Genomic DNA, 19,832 nt, shown 5'->3' on the forward strand with positions numbered 1-19,832 from the left:
TAAAGGGTAACTCCACTTTTGTGGGGGGGGGGGAATAAAAATAATAATAATTATATTAATAATATGGCATATACAACTGATACACAAGCCATACTGTAATTGAATGTTATAAAAAAAAATACTTTTACTTTTCAATCTACAGAGCTGCCATTTTCTGTAAAATTCAATGCAATATGGCAAGCTGGAGTATGGCAACCATAGAAATGTAATTTCCTACTTGTGTGATTGGCTCACTGTTTTTCCCAAAAGTCTGTACTAAGATACAAGTCAGATTTCAGGCATCCTCTGCAGCAAAAAAAGCAATTTTTGGTAAAATTCTCCAAAATGGTTAATCACTTCTAAAGGGATGCAGACACTGAAAATTCCCTCATTAAAACAAGTGCATCAGCTGATTGAGAATGAAAACATCACCCCCATTCTGAATCACTCTGCACGTTGACATAATCAATCAAACAGCTTTTTCTTTAGAGCAGAAACAGGTAGGAATCTGCAGCAAAGTTTGTTAAAATCCTTGCAATGTACACTGATCACCCAGAGGGGAATGTTTTTTTTTTTCTCAATTAAAGTGGAGTTACTCTTTAATTTTCCTGTTTTCAGTAGAATAATGATTGTTGCAGTCTCACGGGTTACTGTGGGCAGCACATACTGTTATTTGTTTCCTGCTTTTCTATTATAGAAAATCCAATGGCTATTAAACCTCTTACGACTTCCTTTCAAAGACTTCAAGTTCAAACAGCACAAGCAGTTTTATGTTTATGAAAATGTGTTACATAAGAACTGTCTGCATTGCCTGCCAGCAACCAAACTGACATTCTACAACTTGCCAGAAAGCGTTTGATTCTCTTTGGTTACCATATAGCAATACAAACAGTCCTTTATGTGTAATGCAATTGAGGTCCAGTGTTACTTTCAAACATGCTAGGTAAAACTGATCCAATACAGCTGGTTGGGTTATGTCATATAAAGAAAAGAATGACAAAGGAATTAAACATTTCATTTTTGCTGGTGTTACTAATAATTGCAATCTGATAAAAAAAAAAATGTGTGAACAAGCATGACAAATGATCACAATGGAAATAAAGTAAGTGTTGGAGCACGGACTAATCTAAATGAAATATATCAAATGACATTCATGTACTCACAATGACATTTAAAAATACACAGCATGCATATGGAATCCAATACACAATGGCAGAAACTGAAATATAAATCTTTTTTTTCATCTATTATCAGTCCAAAAAAAAAAAAAGGACAGGACGCATTTCTTTACATAGGGAGGTATCAAACGGTTTCTCTCTGAAGCCTCGTACACACGCCCGAGGAACTCGACGGGCGAAACACATCGTTTTCCTCGTCGAGTTCCTTGTTAGGCTGTCGAGGAACTCGACAAGGCAAGTTTCTCCATTCCCGTCGAGGAAAAAGAAGACATGCTCTCTTTTTGGCTCGACGGGATCCTCGACAGTTTCCTCATCGAAAAATGTACACACGACCGGTTTCCTCTGCAAAGAAAAAAAATCCCAGCAAGTTTCTTGCTGTTTTTTTCCGAGAACCTCGGTCGTGTGTACGAGGCCTGATTCAAACTGTACTAAAAATCTCTCCTCTTTCTTGAGGGCTAATAGCCAAAAATGCATATTAGAAAAATACATAACAAAGTTGTGTATCAGTCTATACCCTGATATCCAAAAACGCTTCTAAACAAAAATGCTCATAAACGTGGCATGTAAGTGTCAAAACTGAGATTTTTACCCGTTGGTTACTAGCTGTCAAGCTTCCAGCGTTCAGAAGAGGTTTTCAAACATCCTGAGTACATGAAAACTTACTGACACTGTGCTGGACTTGATTAACCTCGAACTAAGGCCTTGACTTTGAACACTCTAGATCAGTGGTCTTCAAACTGCGGCCCGGGGGCCAGATGGGGCCCTTTGCTTGCTTTAATCTGGCCCTTGGAGCACTATTTTTAGACACTGATACCAACAATGGGACCTAATTCGACCCAGTAACACCAATGATGGGGTACAATTCCTCCCAATGACACCAGCAATGGGGCTTAATGACACCAATGATGGGGCATGATTCCTCCCACTGACACCAAAGATGGGGCATTGTTTATTCCCTTTTATAAACCTGATGGCCACAGTCTGGCCCCCATTAAATCTGTAGAACAGTAAACTGGCCCTTTGTTTAGAAAGTTTGTAGACCCCTGCTCTAGATTTATGGCCTGGGACACCTGGGGACCAGCTATACACCAAATAAGAATAAGTCATTTATTTTTGTACTTGGGATTACTCATAGTTTTCCAGTTTATCATTTACTTACTGCTATTTTAGAAGGCGAAGACTGGTCTCTTCTGCCATCACAGAAATATGGCACTCACGTGGCATCATATTATTGAAGCATATATATTGTATCAGTTACTATAATGTGGTGTAGGAGATTTTTTTATTTAGCTATGATTTTCTACTAAATTCCGTGGCATTGGTTGAGAATGAGTACACAAACACAAACCACAACAGCGGCAAACACAATTACACAATATGGAACATGTACAAAATATGAAACCCAGTTGAATGAAACATAATAAAGGAAGTTGCATTTTTATAGAAAGCAAATCAATTGCAATGTCAGCTCATTTATTTTCCTGGAACATCAAAAACAATGTTCCTGCTTGTCAAGGTGATGTATATTGTTGAAATCTCTGTGTAAATCTACATTCACATTAAGTATGAGTAAATGATGTGAAAATCTATAACGCTCTGGGATCTGGAATAAATTCTAGAAGTGAGAGATAAATAGAGAGAATAAAAGCAGCAGCCAAAGTAAATCAATTAAAGAACTAACACAGGCAAGAACTCTGGATGACTTTAAATTGTCTTTAAGCTGCTTGTGTTATTTTCAGCAGAGACAGGAACCTGGAGGTAACTTTCAAGCCCCAAGGGTCCCTTGTGACGCCGATATCTTAAAGCTGGCCTTAAAGCGATATTAAAGATGTTTCTTTTTCTTTCTAAAATAACAAACATTTACCTGCTCTGTGCAGTTGGTTTTGCACAGAGCAGCCCATATTCTCCTCTTCTCAGGTCCCACGCTGATGCTCCTAGCCCATCCCTCCTGCCGGGTGCCCCCAAGCAGGCGGGCGCCTGGGCTGTGGCTTTGTGTGACCATTCACGCACAAAGCCGTAGTTCCAACCCGGCCCCTGTCTCTTGATTGACTTGACGTGATTGAAGAGCCAATGGCTCTTGCTGCTGCCAAAAGCCAATTAGGAGTGCGAGTCTCTGGAGAGCCACAGCTTTCGTGGACATCGCTGAATCTAGAGGGGGCTCAGGTAAGTATTAGGTGGGGCTGTTGCACACAGAAGTTTTTTTTTACCTTCATGCATTGAATGCATGAATGTAAAATACCTTGTGCCTTTACAACCACTTTAAATTATGTTTTTTCTTGTTTTGTTTTTTTGTTCAGCCAGTTCAGCCTCCATTCACGTAAACAAGGTGGATGGAGAAATGATTGCCCTACCAGAATATTGTATTCTGACAGCGGGATTCTCTGCTGTTAGAATACTCTGATCAGCAGCTGCAACCGATTAACTGCAGCTGCTGATCGACAGATGTTTTCCAACAGCTACATGTGGGTTGAAATTTGTGCGGTCCCTGCTGAACCGGCCAAAGTTCGATCCATCTCTGACAATCACCTCGATCTATGTAGCCAATGTCTATAATCACATGATCATTGCTCATATGGATACCCGCCTGAACAAAGATATTAACTGTCACTGAAACTGCACTCTGTGCTGGATGCATTGGCTCAAGCTGCATTCAATACTGAGCAAAGTGTTGCGTACTGACACCTGTATCCACCATTGAAAACAAATTTCTCTAAGAGCCGGTTCACACTGGGGCGACCTGGGATCCGACTTCAAGTCGCCCCAAGTCGCACGGTCGAGAAAATGAATGGAAGTGAATGGGAGCCGTCTTAATGTACACTACTGAAGTTGCTCCGACTTCAGAAAAGGTTCCTGTACTACTTCAATCCGACTTCTAGGCAACTTGTAGGCAACTTGTACCCATTGATTTCAATGGAAGTCGCCTCAGAAGTCGGATCACTGTCTTAACTGAAGCAACAATACGGGAAGATAACATACATTTCTCAGGCAAACCCCTCCCTCCCCTTCCCTCCCACAGAGCTGATTGTTGTTTGATTGGCCACTGGAAAGCCTCCTGTCCTGGAGGCGACTTGAAGTTGCCTTGTACTGTCCTGGAGGCAACTTGAAGTTGCCTTGTAAGTTGCCTGATGATTCATACGTGTCCAAGTTGCCTCCCAAAGTCGTGCTAGAAGTCGTGTTGCCCCTGTGTGAATGGGCTCTTAAGGATGTGATACCAACAGTTCTCACACAGTGCCTAATAATACACAACTAAGTACAGAATCTCTTAAGCTGCCCTATTTAGAAGTATAGGCCCAGATATTCAATAGGACAAACTAAAGATAGTAAATTTTAGTAAATGAGGTTTAGTTCAATGCGACTTCCTTTATTACAAATTCCTTCAAACTTACAATGAGCCCCTTTTCAAACTCTGCTTTCGCTCATAGGTGATTTGATCCATATAGGAACTGCGGCCGCAGCATGAGAGAAAAAAAGGAAGGAGACAAAAACCCTTTACAAGAGACTCAGAAATCAAAACATATTTTGCTGACCATGTAAAACAGGAAACGCTGTAAATGTGTCATGTTTAATTCTACAGTTCAGCCTGCGATTGGTGAAGCACAGTGAGCATTAGCGCATGATTAACAGTCAGCTCCATATGAAGGGAAACGAGGAATGATGTTGCATCTGTTGTTGTGTTGCCAGCATTTAACCTCGACAAGGAGGTTTAATTAACCACTAATCAAGACAAGTAGCTTGTTCACAGGAGAGCTAAGGTATAAGCACTTTTTTTTAGGAGCTAACTGTAAATCAGCAATATATTGCGCATTTTGAAGTGCAGTAAAACAACATTTTTCTAAGCACATGTTTATAGAACCAAATACAAATTAATTAATACTATGGAGTTATTAGTTCTGAAAGCCATAGAGAAAAGATGAAAGCTTTTTACTAAAATGACCTAAACGCATCAAATATTAAAGCAGACCTATAACGCAACCATAAATACTACAGTCGGTGTAATGCTTTAGTAAAAGTATAGTTACTATCCTGCATATGTTTTATGAAAAGTGGCTGTTGTAAAATTATCCAGCTCCACTTCCTTGAATAAACATGACAAAGTTAGTATTTTAAATGTGGCCATTCAGTTTTGGTGGGCACTGGAAACTTCTGCAGTTAAGGAAAATTCTCTAATACAAAAGGTTTAAGCTTTAAATACCCCTAAATAGTCATACCTGCCTGTAGAAAAAAAATCCTAAATCAGTAACTTATAGAACATGTATTTTTCTATGATGGGTCTGTTAAAGGGGTTGTAAACCATCATGGTTTTTCACCTTAATGTATTCTATGCATTAAGGTGAAAAACCTTCTGTGGTGCTGCAGCCCCCCTGAGCCCCTGTTTTACTTACCTGACCCCGATCTTTTCCTGGCCAGGAACGTGCACACCAGCTCTAGCTGGTGTGTCGTGTCCTGATTGGATAGATTGATAGCAGCCCCTTTAAGGCCACATGCACTCCTGCAAATGGGCCTGACACCGATTTCATGTAAGAACCCCAGTGGGGGTTCCCGAAGATTAGCTGGGAGAGGCCCACATCTCACAGCTATTTGCAGCCACTCACATTTAATTGGTCATGCAGTGATTGGCTGCAAGTGATCTGCCCTGGAAGCAGACTTGGGAAATCAGTGTCAGGCCCATTTGCAGGTGTGCATGTAGCCTTTACCGGGCTCTCAAGAGTGACCAGGGAGCCCCGTAAGGATGTGACTGGTGGCATTCAGCTCCAGGTATACAGTGAGAGGAACCAATGTTGTTCCTCCCACTGTGTGACATTTACTGGCTCATTACCAGCCAGTGAAGCAGCCAATCAGATCTCTCTTTGTCTGTGCATTGGAGGCCAGGGGAGAGATCTAGGGTGTAATAGGTAATGAATAAATAGTTAATAAAATGGCTTACACCTTTGTTTCCATTGCATCTGAAGTTCAACACATTTTTTAACACTCCTAAAAAAACTCTGATTGATACCAAGACAGTCCTTTATGTAGGAGTCTATTTATAAAACTTTGCTGTGTGACTGTCTCAGGCATTCGCACAGCCATCACAATACTAATCCCGTAATTTGTGCAATATGTTTACTTCCTGTGATTGTCAGCTCCATCCAATAGCAATATTGTAACTGTACTGTCTGCCTTCATGTTGTAAAGTGCTGCGCAAACTGTTGACACAATATAAATACTGTATTATAACAATAATAATAACGCAGTATTGTCCTGAAATATCCCTCAGAAAAATACTGCCTTATGGCCACTTAATGGAGTTGAAGATCATAGGAAGTAAACAATTTACACAATTTACAGAGATTATTCATACTGGAGCCATTCACACAGCAATTTTTGTTTAAACATCGACCCTTTAGTGTGTACTTTCATTGGTAACTAAGCCTTTACATCTTCTTTTATAGTCGGGAAAAAACTGGAATAGCAAATTTTTGGACTGATACAGAAACACGCAAAGATCTGATTGAGTAGCATATAGGTTCCACAACCTTCAGCAGTCATCCTGTAAGCAATAAATATTACGCCATCACATTGTTACTTTATATTATCCCTTGGTTCCCATTGCAAAGCATGTACATAATGCAATTAATCAGACTTTAATTGCTGGCAGTCCTGCAAGAGAAATTGATAACTGCTCATCACTGTCCCATCAAAGTATGAGAGTTATGTGAAAGTCATCCCTGTTTATCATATTTCATCAGGAAGGCGTTCTAAATAAACTGACAGCAGAGCAACAAATAATGGCGAACAACACTAATTACAGTCTACACATAATTGTCATTTGTGTACAATGTTAATTTTGTAACTTATATTTTGAATACTGACATAGTAAAAAGAGAACTTGTTAATTTATTTCCTAGCTAAGAATCAATTTCTGCATTTGTGGATTTTATCATGTCTAGCAAATCATCACTAGAGACCCTGACACCAGTATACCAATCAATTTATATCTGTGAATGAATATCCCTGTCTATACATACCATTATCATCACAAGACTCTGATTGGAAGGAACTAAGAGACTGAATTTCAGACATGCTTTCGCGCGGATTGTAAAGATGACAAGGCTTTTCATCCAGGGACTTCTTTGAAAGACATGGGTCAAGATCAACCTTAGCTGTAAGCGAAAAAGAAGATTTAATGTCAAAATGTTAAGGACACTCAATTAACAAGATATAGCTTTGATCATTTCCCAAAAGGACAGACGGTAGCTTCTCAGTTCAAGAAAAATGGTAGTGAAATGCGTTTGAATGTTACAATCATGGAGACGGTTTGAAATGAAATAATTGAAACGACAATGTGCAATCATCAACCTCCAAGAAACAAAAAAAGGACTTTAATGATTTGTAAAGATTACACATGCTGAATAGCATGTGACCGTCCTCTGATGAACGCTGCATATTATTACACATGAGTATGTGGTGATTTCTACAAAATTAAGCATCAACAATGTAGTATTGAAAACGTGTGTACACAGTGATTGTAAAAATATCCCCAAGTATCCCTCTTTACATTGGTGTACTAGGCAACTATCCAGCCAATGAGCACTCTTCTTTCTACCAACATACATAATCCTACAAAAGTGTTTGGCTGAAAACCCCTGTGTTTACTTCTCTTTTTAAAGAATAGGTATAATGTTTTCATATCATTTCATATTTTTTTGCAAAATATGGCGTTATATAAAAGTATTTTGTATTCAACCAACAATTGCAGCTCTATAATTTTACATGTTTATCTATTTTAATTGCTTTACTGAAAACATGTTTTTCCCTACAGAGCTCAATAGCTCAAGCTAGTGAATCAGCTAGAGGAGTCCCTTGCTTCTCTTTTCCCCTGCTTGTACTGATCAGATAGGGTTTTACAGATTTTAACTTACAGTGAGTCTGAAAACTATCAGCTCTGCTCTTCTCTTTAAAAAAAAAAAAATCTATAATGCTCAGCGACACCAATATCATTGCTGCACTCTTCAATACATATGTGTAAAAAAAAGAATAGTACAAAAACATAAAAAAAAAAAATACTGAAAATGACCCTCAATCATTGAAGTTTCCCTTCAAGCAAAGTTGAGCAAAAAACATTCCCAAGGGCACACTGACATAATCTGGGGGTTTTAACCATCATCACCTGTTTTAAGCACATTTATTCGATTCTGTTTGCTATGAACAGTTACCATACAATCCTTAGCTATACAGAAAGCCAGCCAACCGCCGTTGTTAACAAATACTTCTGTTGTGTTGGATACCTAGCCCATTCCCAAGTGGGGATGGAATACATCTAGATATAGATGAATCGAAATTCATCCAGTTAAGCAGAGACTGGCTGAATTTCAATCAATATGTCGTTAGATTGACTTCTGTCGAACGCACAACTTGGAAAACATTTGTGATCAGCGGCTGCAACTCATGCACTGTGCAATTAATGTAATAATGTACCAAGGAAGTATGGAGGTAACCATTGCTGTTGTATCTGTTCGAAAGCACTAGTTGACTGGTTATCATGATGATGCAGTAGTAAACTGACCCAGAACAAGTATGCAGATTACAAGGTCTGTATTCAGTCTGATTCTTAAAGCGGAAGTAAACCCATCCATTTACCAGTTTAAAAAAAGTTTAATTTCCTGCACACTCCCATTGGTTGTGCTCTCAACCAAACTGTCAAACCATCCAATGGCTGGTGTCATAACTGATCACATGTGCACCATCATGGTAGCTGTAGATTAAACAGAAGCAAAGATGGCAGCTTCCTTGGCTGAAAACGATAGGGGTGTTTCTCTAAGGCTAAGATGCCTTAGAGAAAGCTTGGGAAATATATACATTTAATAGTTCTGGAGCAGTCAGCTTGTATTCTTACTGTTACAATTAAAAGTAAGATGATATTTGTTTAGCAGTGTTATATTAAAAACAAAAAACTTACCATCATAGTCAAAATCCCAACTCGGCTTTTGGATTGAGTCACTATCGGAGGGGGAGTTAGATGGAGGTGGAGGTGGCAGGTTTGGAGCAACGCTACAGACTGCTACAGGTTTCCTATGTCCATGCACAGAGTCTGGATTGAAAGTGCTAAACTCAGGGTGTTCTGGAATGGTGGATCCTTCAAAGGAGTTTCGGTCCAAGTTATTTCTGGAGTCACTTGGAATGCTTGGAGTGTAGGATATGGGGCGGACAGGCACCTGTGGAGGGATATCGGAATAGATATTCTTGTTCACTTTGGGATCCAGGAATGGCCTTTGTAAAAATGCAGAAGATACCCCAGAGTGTTTGTCCTCTGATTCCTGCTGTCTCTTCTTCTTCTTCTTACTGGACACTATTCGGCAAACAACAAAAATTACAACCAGACAGAAGATGCCTGCTATGAAGACGATGATCCCAATGACCTCTGCTAAGCCAATGTTCCAGGAGGTTGAAACGTACTTATTGAGGGCAAAATCTGTGCAAAGTTTCCCACCATAACCATTGCTGCAGTTACAAGTGTAAGAGCCATAGGTGTTTTCACATAGGGCATTGTTGGGGCATGGGTTATCTGTGCATTCATCAACATCATTCAGGCATCTGTAACAGCAAAAAATCTGTGTTAAACCCATCACTAATATCTACTCCATATGTTTTCAATTGCATATTATCTATAATACTGTACTGTGTGTTACCACAGGTCAGTTACAGTTCTAACATATAAAACAAGATGGGCACCATGATAACTAGCACAAGTCAATGAGTATGGCATCTGATAACTGAAATCAATTATCAATTATAGGAAATTAGACAATTGTAAGCAGACAGATACCCCAGACATCTGCCTCGCCAAGGCCAGCTCAGCTGCTGTCATTATTTGTTCTTTGGCTATGTGTACTATTCCTATGTAGCACAAGCCTACCAAGGGGAAAACATAAATTCTACATGGAGTGCTGCCTGAGCATATAGGTTCTTTATGGTGTTTTGGTAACTCTGTTTACTAATTTGCTGCTACTCTGATCTTTCTCCAGACTGTCTCCTGGATTTTGCTATGCATGTATTTGTCTGCTGCTTTCACTTCACCCTAAAGCCTGGTACACACTACAGTTTTTTTCCTGCAACCCCATGGTTTGCACCAGAGGCGTAACTAGAACCTTCAGGGCCCCGGTGCAAGAAACCATGAAGGGCCCCCCCTGGTCTCTGGGGCAGCAGGACCTGGATAGGAGGGGCAGTGGGGGAAGCATATGGAGAAACAAATCCCCTCCATTTTCCTCCTGCAGCAACTGAATGCCTGTGGGAGGGGTAGGAGGAAAAGCAGGCTTTTAGCATTTGCAGGAGAAAAATAGACGGGATTTGTTCCTCTATATGCCCCCCCCCCATCCAGGTGTACAGGGGCAACATGTGCGCCATTGCAGTTGTGACCCCTGTATTTATGCCCCTGGGGTGAGTGGCAAGGGTGGTGGTTGGGGTGCATTGGATGAAATGAGTGACAGCGGTGGTGGGAGGATGGGATCAGTGGTGAGGGTGGTGGTTGGGGAAGATGGGATGGGATGAGTGGTAGTGGAAGGGGGGATTGGATGGAATGAGTGGCAGTGGTGGGGGGGTGGGATCAGTGGCAGGGATGGTGGTTTCTGGATGGGATCAGTGACAGCAGTGGTCATAGTGGTGTGGTGTGGAGGGGGTGGTTTAGTGGCAGCAGCAGTGGTGGTGGTGTGGATCAGTGGCAGCAGTGGTGGTGGTGTGGATCAGTGGCAGCAGTGGTGGTGGTGGTGGTGTGGATCAGTGGCAGCAGTGGTGGTGGTGTGGATCAGTGGCAGCAGTGGTGGTGGTGTGGATCAGTGGCAGCAGTGGTGGTGGTGTGGATCAGTGGCAGCAGTGGTGGTGGTGTGGATCAGTGGCAGCAGTGGTGGTGGTGGTGTGGGGGGTATCGGTGGTGGGGTTGTGTGGGGGGTGTTATCAGTGGCACTAGTGGTGGTGTGGGGGGTGTTATCAGTGGTGGTGTGGGGGGTGTATCAGTCACACTAGTGGTGGTGTGGTGGGGTATAAGCGGCAGTGGAGGGGTATCAGTAGTGGTGGTGGGGGGTATCGGTGGTGGGGGGTATCAGTGTTGGTAGTGGTGGTGGGGGGGTATCAGTGGCGATAGTGGTGGTGGGGGCTATCAGTGTTGGTAGTGGTGGTGGGGGGGTATCAGTGTTGATAGTGGTGGTGGGGGCTATCAGTGTTGGTAGTGGTGGTGGGGGGGGTATCAGTGGCGATAGTGGTGGTGGGGGCTATCAGTGGCGATAGTGGTGGTGGGGGCTATCAGTGTTGGTAGTGGTGGTGGGGGTATCAGTGGCGATAGTGGTGGTGGGGGCTATCAGTGTTGGTAGTGGTGGTGGGGGGGTATCAGTGGCGATAGTGGTGGTGGGGGGGGGGGGCGGCGTATCAGTGACGATAGTGGTGGTGGGGGCTATCAGTGGCAGTAATGTTGGTGGGGGGCAGCAGTGGCAGCAGTGATAGTGTTGGGGAAATAGTAGCAATGTTGATATCGGTGCCACTTACTTGCAGATCGCTCACAGATCACTTGGTTCCCCCCTCCATGCTATAATTTGCTTGGCCGGGCAGAGAGGATGGGCGGGGCCTGTGAGTACCCACGAGTGCAGACGGAGAGGATTGGCAGAGCGGGCGGGTACTTGCAGTGTGCCCGTGAGTGAGGACGGGAGGATGGGCGGAGACTTGACAGTATGGCCATGAGTGAGGGCGGGGAAGATGAGCAGAGCGGGCGGGAACTTGCAGTGTGCCCGTGAGTGAGGGCGGGGAGAATGGGCAGAGATTTGACAGTATGGCCACGAGTTAGGGCGGGGAAGATGAGCGGAGCGGGCTGAAACATTGTAGTGTGCCTGTGAGTGCGGGTGGGGAGGATGATCCGAGCGGGCGGAGAGCATAGGCGGAGTGGGGATTGTGCAAGTGTCAGTGCGGCGGGGAGGATGGGCGGAGTGCGATGGGGACTGTGCCCGTGACTGAGGGCGGAGAGAATGGGCGGAGCCTTGTAGTATGCCCGCGGAGACTGTGCCCCATTGATCAGTGTGCTATCTCCCGGTAGCAGTAGCGGGCCCCCCTACAGTAGCGGAAATCAAGGGCCCAGTCGCGAGTGCGACTGCTGCGACCATGATAATTCCGCCACTGGTTTGCACAAAGAAATAAACCTGACAGCTCAAGTCGGGAGCCACTGTACTAACCATGCAAGGTCCAGCAATCACCCCCCGATGAGCTATTATGTTCTGACAGGGGGACATCCCCCAATACCCCCCCCCCCCCCCCTGAACACTCCGATCAGCGCTCTCTCTCTTTGGGTTTTTTGTAATCCTTTTGCTACTTTGCTGTCATTTTATAGTTTCTAATTGCTAATGCCCCTATGCCCGTATTGCTCTATGTACCTGGACTTTAATTCTGAATCTGCTTACTGTGGTGAAACACAATAAATTTCCTATTTTTGCCAATTTATCACCAAGCATCCTTTCTACAGGTATAACTCGGAACTTAGCTAAAATGGAACTAAGGCAGGAAAGATATGAAAGTGTAGGGCACAATGTGATAATTTAAAGCCTAACTCCATGTTTTGTGTTACTTAAATAGTTTATTTGGACCACTAAAAATGCAGGTGCTGTCAGCTCTGCATGAACTGTACATAGCATACAGTACACAACGCTATGTTCCAGCAGTGGTACAGGGACTTCCAAAATCGAGTCAGGCGTGTGGCTGCTCATCCATTCGCCATTGGAGTGTAGTGAAGATATCCCTATGTTTAACATCCAGGATTTCAAGCTTTCGAGTTTCCTTTATAAATGTGTTTTTAAAAAAAAAAAAAAATGTAGTGCTTATAAAGATAACACTGTTAATGAGGTACAGGCTGGGTTAACAAAATGTAAATGTATAAGTCTTTCACAAACAAATTAGCTATAATCGTTCAAATAACTTAATTGTTATTAGCTATCAAAGTGATACAATGAATGAAGGAGGAGATACCTTTCTCCATGGTAACCAGATTCACATTCGCACACCGGGCCATCCAAGCTGTCAATGCATTTCCCGCTGTTCTTACAGGGATTGTCTTTACAGTATGGTCCTAATTGACATCTGCAACAGGATTATTATATTGAGATGATTATTTAAATACACATCTATGAGTCAGTTAAAGAATTGCATTTAATTGTTTAGGCTGACACACTTATTTTTATCACATATTCTTCTCGTGTCCAATTTTTATTGATAACATAACCCCGGATATTGCAGTTTTAATAGAACATGAGTATGGATTGTCTAAAATAGTTGAAGATTGGGAGCTGACCATGAATGTGACATGAACTGAGCTTTTCAGGGTTGGGAGGCGTGTTGATAAAATTTATATAAAATTACCTAAAATAAAAATCCTGTTCACTCAAAAATTGATACATTAGGTTTAATCAGGCCTATTAGTTTCTACAAGTGGCAATATCGTGCCAGGTTCAATCCCACCCCGGAAACAGTGGATGCAGGTAACACATATGTAATATACTTATTGGTGCCTCATCATGCACTAACATAAATGTAACCGCTCTGGTGGCAGGTGTATTATGTCAGATATAGATGGTGCTGATATTTTTTAGTTGTGACAGGAGCCACAGGGCATCAACATAGTTACATGCATGTAAACATGGACACTGAAATCTAGTGAGTACATTAAAAAACGCTGTTACAGAAATGTGTGTGATAATATCTTATGTGTTTTTGAAATATCAAATCTCTGGTTTGTTTGTCCTTCTCCAGTGTCTTCCTATTCTTCATTTCCAGGGTCCCCCGTAAGACCCTTTATCCTCCACTCTGTATCCTCATCTACCCATGTAGTGTGTCCCTGTGTTTAGTCTTTCCTTTACTTCAACTGACCCCTTTAATGGAATTTTGCCTATACAATATTTTGTCATTTCCATAGGAGGTCCAAACCCTTGATCCTCACCACTACGGTAGAAGCAGAACAAGTCTATCTGGGGTAGCTAGTAGCAGTTATTCACATTCAGTTAAATTGTCTGTAATGTTGAAGACATTTTGTAGCTTATCCTTAACAAATCTCCAGTTCTGGATGTCAGGAACATACCCCAGAGCATTTATACTAACACAGGTCACCTTAATCCAGTCATAGCCGAATGTGTCAAGACAGATGAAAATTGTCCAGTAACAGAATGAAAGGGGTGGAAGGTATGGAACCACCCTGTTCTTGTTACATAATCCCCTCCTGTGGTGTCAGGAACTCTGCATGGGTGTTAATCATTCAATTCACATGGCTGAAGGTGTGAATTCTTGGGCCTTCAACACCATCTGTCTTCCACATATAATGGAAATGGCAATACGTGCTGGGGTAAGTTCCGGACACATACTAGAGCTGGAAAAGTGGCTTGGATAAATTATGAAAGATCTGTCACATCACAGAACAAGTCCAGTCAAAGGTGACTAACTACGGTACTACTAGATATACAATGACCAGGAAAAATTATTATATTCACTAATATTTCTGTCTGTGATAAGCTGACTGAGTCTTAAAGAGGCAAACAGATACTCTGCTAGAATTTTTTTTACTCAATTAATTAAAAAGCGAATGCATGTACAAAGCCACCTAGAAATTTCCCAAAGCGTTGCCGCTATGGCTATGTCTGCCCCTCCCTACTGGTCACTGAGTCAGTCCATCTTAGTGATGAGCCAACATGTGCATGTGCAAGGGTGAACAAGTGGGTGGGGGGGGCAGGAGGTTAAAGAACGTTCCAACATTACCTGGAAACATAAGAGCCCACAGGGGCAAAGTTTATGGGCATGCTGCAGGTATGTGACAGCAACTTTATATTATTATTATTAGTTTATTTGTTTTGTTGAAAGTCAGTGGGTGTTTAAACCAATGACATCTAACTAAACTGAAATTTAAATTTTTAGGTGAACTTTATGAACACGCTTATCTAACACGGCTTACATTCTTAACTGATCTATGTCAATTGTATAAAAACAGGTATCACATTTTCTCTAAAGTAAAAAGTCCAAAGAGCAATTCTGTTCAGTAAACCCTATAATCAGCTTTCCCTCTTGACCACAAATACTGAACCGTAATTGGTTGTTAAGGTCTACTACATACCACTGATTAAATCAAGTAGTCACAGTCTGTTTAATGTAGTGTAATCACAATATCAGCAGGAGCTTGGCAGGTCAACAGAGTCCACATCCTTTGTAGAACATATTCGCAGCAGAAAAATCATTCCCAGTTCTTCTGCTATGTGCAGTAAATGGGTAATCCCATACTACAGTTGAGCAGTGGAACCGTTTTTCTGCTTTTACTGCCCTACAATTATTTTATTTAGTTAATCCAGTTCTGTTAATGCTCAATGATTTCCATGCTAGGCAAGGTGCTACAGAACAAGTAACACTGGCTGAGAATTAACTTTGTTGTTTGGGATGGAGTCAATCAATAGGAACAGCTCTGTTCAGCAAGTCCCATTCATATTTAGTAACAACATTTTTAAAGAATAAAGCCTTAATGCAGCAATATTTTTTTCTGGATGGTGGGAAAGGTTTAAAGCTTTTGTGCGTTTATTGCTTTCTGAACTCCTGTTGGGGAGATTACCCCTTACGTCCTGTGCAGGGTATCAGAAGGACAGGACGTAATGGGAAATCTTTCCAAGAAAAAAATAGCAACACACAAATATATATTTATTAAAGCTGCTTTAGACCCCTTGAGACTTTTTATTGGCATTTGTTCCTTTCTGGCCTGATGACAGACACTCTACGTATTTCTTTTCATAGTGTTGGAGTGGAGGGAAAGTGGGGTTCGAAAGCAGCAATAAAAACAGAAGATATAATCCTTCCCTTCCCTGCTCTATTCAAAACGAAAAACACATTTTGGCTAGAATTGGGCCTTATAGCTGAACTCTAGGCAGATTTAAAAGACACAAATTAAAAGATAAGTATGGGAATAGCAAAAAAATAAAAAATTCAAACTCATCCTATATGGCTGCAGCGCCAATCCCAGCTGCATCTGTCCCCCACCAGCTCTACACTTAAAAATGAGCGATCAAACATCGCTGATTGCTCAGTTCTCCCCCTCTGTTCTGAGCAGAGAGCCATGATGGGTTCTCTGCTCTGCCCTTCCAGCGCTCACTGGAGTGCTGGGCTGAGGAGAGGGTGGGTGGGGCTGGCTCAGACTATGAGTGCTGAATGCTGAGAGACTGAGCCAGCTGCCGATCCAGGTATCTGAGTCAATCCCGACTGTAAAGTAGGAATCTGGACTGGCTCAGTGACGTCGGCTGACAGCAGGCTTTAGTCAGCTGTTGGCTGAACACAGGTCACAGGAGTGTAGAATGAATTTTACTCCTGTGATCCATAGGAGAAATATAGCCAAAATAGCTTTAGATATACTTCTTTAATGCAGCATTGCATCAACTAATACAGAATTAAATATATTTTTTTAAATGGGAGCAGTGAAAATATCTGAATTTAAACTGGTATCAGCCTCTAGCAATACCAGGCTGTACAACATTCATATTGGGGGGGAAAAAAAGAAACAGCACAACGAGTCAAGGAGTTGTGGTGCAGTGCACAATATATACTGATAGGAGGAAAGAGCAGCATGACAAAGAGATGAGCTCATCGGTCTGCTGCTCCTTTTTCCATGTCCAGTTATAGGTGGAAAGAAGCACAAGACTGATAAGTGTTACTGAACTGCGGCGGAGACAAGTCCGCTCTTATTCCCTGTGTTATGGACAGTAATACAAATCCTATGGCAGGTAAAACAGCTCTCATCTATGTATTTAACATTTTTTGCCTGGAGTTCAGATGTAAACATAAACGTATTGTTTTTTTTGGGCTTTAGTTTATAAATGGAAAATCTAAAAAGGGTTTGGATGTTTATACCTATAATCTACCCACATCAACAGTATTTGGCAAAGTTAATACAGATAGTGAAGAGCTGTCAAAACAAGCAATCATTTTCTGCCATCCATAACTCTTCCGTGATACACTTTTTTGATTCAATATTGTTTGCAGTAACCAGCCCATCCAAAATGCAATAGAGGTTAGATACAAGTGCTGGCTTCATCTATTCCCAAGCTGTGAGAAGTAATTCTTTCTGGTGCGGTTTCATTATTGTTTAGCTGCAGCTAAGTGGACACCTACTGGGTAAGAAATCCATGGAGAAGACGCAATGCCTAGTCTGCTTAGAAATATAATACTTCTGTGATATTACACAGGGACACACATCACTGTTTGCTTGTCAAGCTATTACCTGGTGTCCAAAACTCTAGCTGAAAGTATGCAATGCATTTGAAGATTGAATAAAAAAAAAATGCCTTGAACTAATAAGAAATAATAAGAAATTCTGTTTCCATTAAGTTAACACACTTATAGTGCTAAGGCATACAACCGTTTCACAAACGTGTTTAAAGCAGCGTTTTTCAACAGAGGAGAAAGGGTCTATGGCACATGGGCACCACCCAGAGGCTACAGAGGAAAGTGATCATTTGGTTGTGATACGGTAATTTTTGCAAAATGACTCTACAACGACCAAATATTTTATCTAGCTCATAGCAATTTTCATGTTTGGTGCATGGTGTTCGTATGAAATGGAGATAAATTCCAAAATGTTGGCAATGTTTTTGCATGGACTGATTATATCTAATTTTATATTTGTGATCAGGGCTGAAAGACAATCTGATCTCCATCATATAATAAGGGACAATTTAAGACTTAGGCCCCGTACACACGACCGAACATGTCTGCTGAAACTGGTCCGCAGACCAGTTTCAGCGGACATGTTCGGTCGTCTGTACGTCCAACCGGACAATTTTCCAGGGGATCGGACAGGTTTCCAGAGGACAAATGTTTCTTAGCATGCTAAGAAACATGTCCGCTGGAAGCCTGTCCGTCGGACATGTTCGGTCGTCTGTACAGACTCACCGGACATGTCCGCTCGGCCGAAAGCCCTCGCATGCGTCAAAGTGATTCGACGCATGCGTGGAAGCATTGTCCTTCCAGGGCCGTGCACGTCGCCGCGTCACCGTCGCGGCGACGGCGTGGCCACGTCACCGCGTATCGTGTCCGCGTGGATTTCTGTTTGATGGTGTGTACAACCATCAGACAGAAATCTCCGAGTGGACATGTCCGATGAAAACGGTCCGGCGGACCGTTTTCATCGGACAGTCCGGGTGTACGAGGCCTTAGTTTTAAATGCCTTTTTTTTTTTACCAAATATTTTTTATTAAGGATTTACAGTATACAATGAAAATATTACATTACACACCTTAGAGAGTATAAGTACGTTCTCCAACACGGAGAAGAGTAGAGTGCTTTAACAGTAACATGAAAATACAACTGAATGCCGTCAATTACAATACCAAGTAGTATTGCTCCCAGGGTGTGGACCTTATTGCATTCGAGATTTTTATTATTGAATATACATGGAAGTTTCAGAGAGTATAACACACATGAATATTCAACTAAGAAAGAGACAGAAAGAAAAAAACAGTGCGCTGGTAATGCTCTGGCTATAGCTTATGAGGCAGACATAAGAAATGTAGGGCTTAGTCCTATTATTTTTGCCATATTGACCATCTGTACATAGTTACATCGTTTTAGTAGGTGAGGTTGAAAAAAGACACAAGTCCATCAAGTCCAACCTATGTGTGTGATTATATGTCAGTATTACATTGTATATCCCTGTATGTTGTGGTCGTTCAGGTGCTTATCTAATAGTTTATTGAAACTATTGATGCTCCCTGCTCATACCAACCCCCTGTGGAAGAAAATTCCACATCCTTGCCGCTCTTACAGTAAAGAACCCTCTATGTAGTTTACGGTTAAACCTCTGTTCATCTAATTTTAATGAGTGGCCTCGTGTCTTGGTAAACTCCCTTCCGTGAAAAAGTTGTATCACTATTGTGGGGTCGCTAGTACGGTATTTGTAAATTTTAAATCATATCTCCCTCTCAAGCATCTCTTCTCCAGAGAGAATAAGTTCAGTGCTCGCAACCTTTCCTCATAACTAATATCCTCCAGTCCCCTTATTAGTTTTGTTGCCCTTCTTTATACTCTCTCCATTTCCAGTACATACATACAGAACTGGACAGCATACTCTAGGTGCGGCTGGACCAGTGTCTTGTAGAGTTAGCGAATTATCGTTTTATCTCTGGAGTTGATCCCCTTTTAAATGCATGCCAATATTCGGTTTGCTTTGTTAGCAGCAGCTTGGCATTGCATGTAGTGGAACTGGTTTTGGGTGCCTCTAATGAAAGCCATAGTTCTCTCAAAACTGTATATAATGTCTATTTATTTTTTTAACTTCTGAAACACTCGGGGCAGTCTGGGATTTCCAATATTTTGCAATCATTGAATGCCTTTTTTAAAACTGTGTTCGGTGATCAAGGACTGTACTTTAATATGTTTTATAGCTGCACACAACCAATCAATTATGGATACACAGCAAACCCATATGCAGTTTGTTTCATGTATGGGGTTTTCTGCATGTAATACATTAACAGGTACCATAGTAATTATACTGCTAAAAGTTTGAGGAGCCAGAGATGGCACAGCAGTGGGATACTCGTATACAGTACTCTGGAAAGTTGCTAGTACCTTCAAACAGTATATAAACACACAAGATGCCTCCACTCATTTCCTCCCCAAGTGTGAAAAGAAACAAGTAGTATTATAACTTAC

General features: G+C 41.7%; 1 protein-coding gene across 6 annotated transcripts in view; it reads right to left on the reverse strand.

The window, feature by feature from the left end:
• Positions 1 to 19,832, reverse strand: part of FAT1 (FAT atypical cadherin 1) — a 302,956-nt gene that overhangs the window by 10,737 nt on the left and 272,387 nt on the right. For 4 of the 6 annotated variants that reach the window (XM_040334417.1, XM_040334441.1, XM_040334433.1 and 1 more), the window contains exons 24-26: positions 13,134 to 13,244; positions 9,094 to 9,728; positions 7,163 to 7,297 (exon numbers count right to left, since the gene is read on the reverse strand). In XM_040334417.1, coding sequence (XP_040190351.1) covers positions 7,163 to 7,297; positions 9,094 to 9,728; positions 13,134 to 13,244 — 881 coding nt within the window. Of the gene's footprint in view, positions 1 to 4,292; positions 4,601 to 7,162; positions 7,298 to 9,093; positions 9,729 to 13,133; positions 13,245 to 19,832 lie in introns of those variants that run through there. The other 2 variants (XR_005745015.1, XM_040334452.1) reach the window with 2 other exon arrangements.

The sequence above is a fragment of the Rana temporaria genome, chromosome 1, assembly GCF_905171775.1.
Source record: "Rana temporaria chromosome 1, aRanTem1.1, whole genome shotgun sequence".
Lineage (NCBI taxonomy): Eukaryota > Metazoa > Chordata > Amphibia > Anura > Ranidae > Rana > Rana temporaria.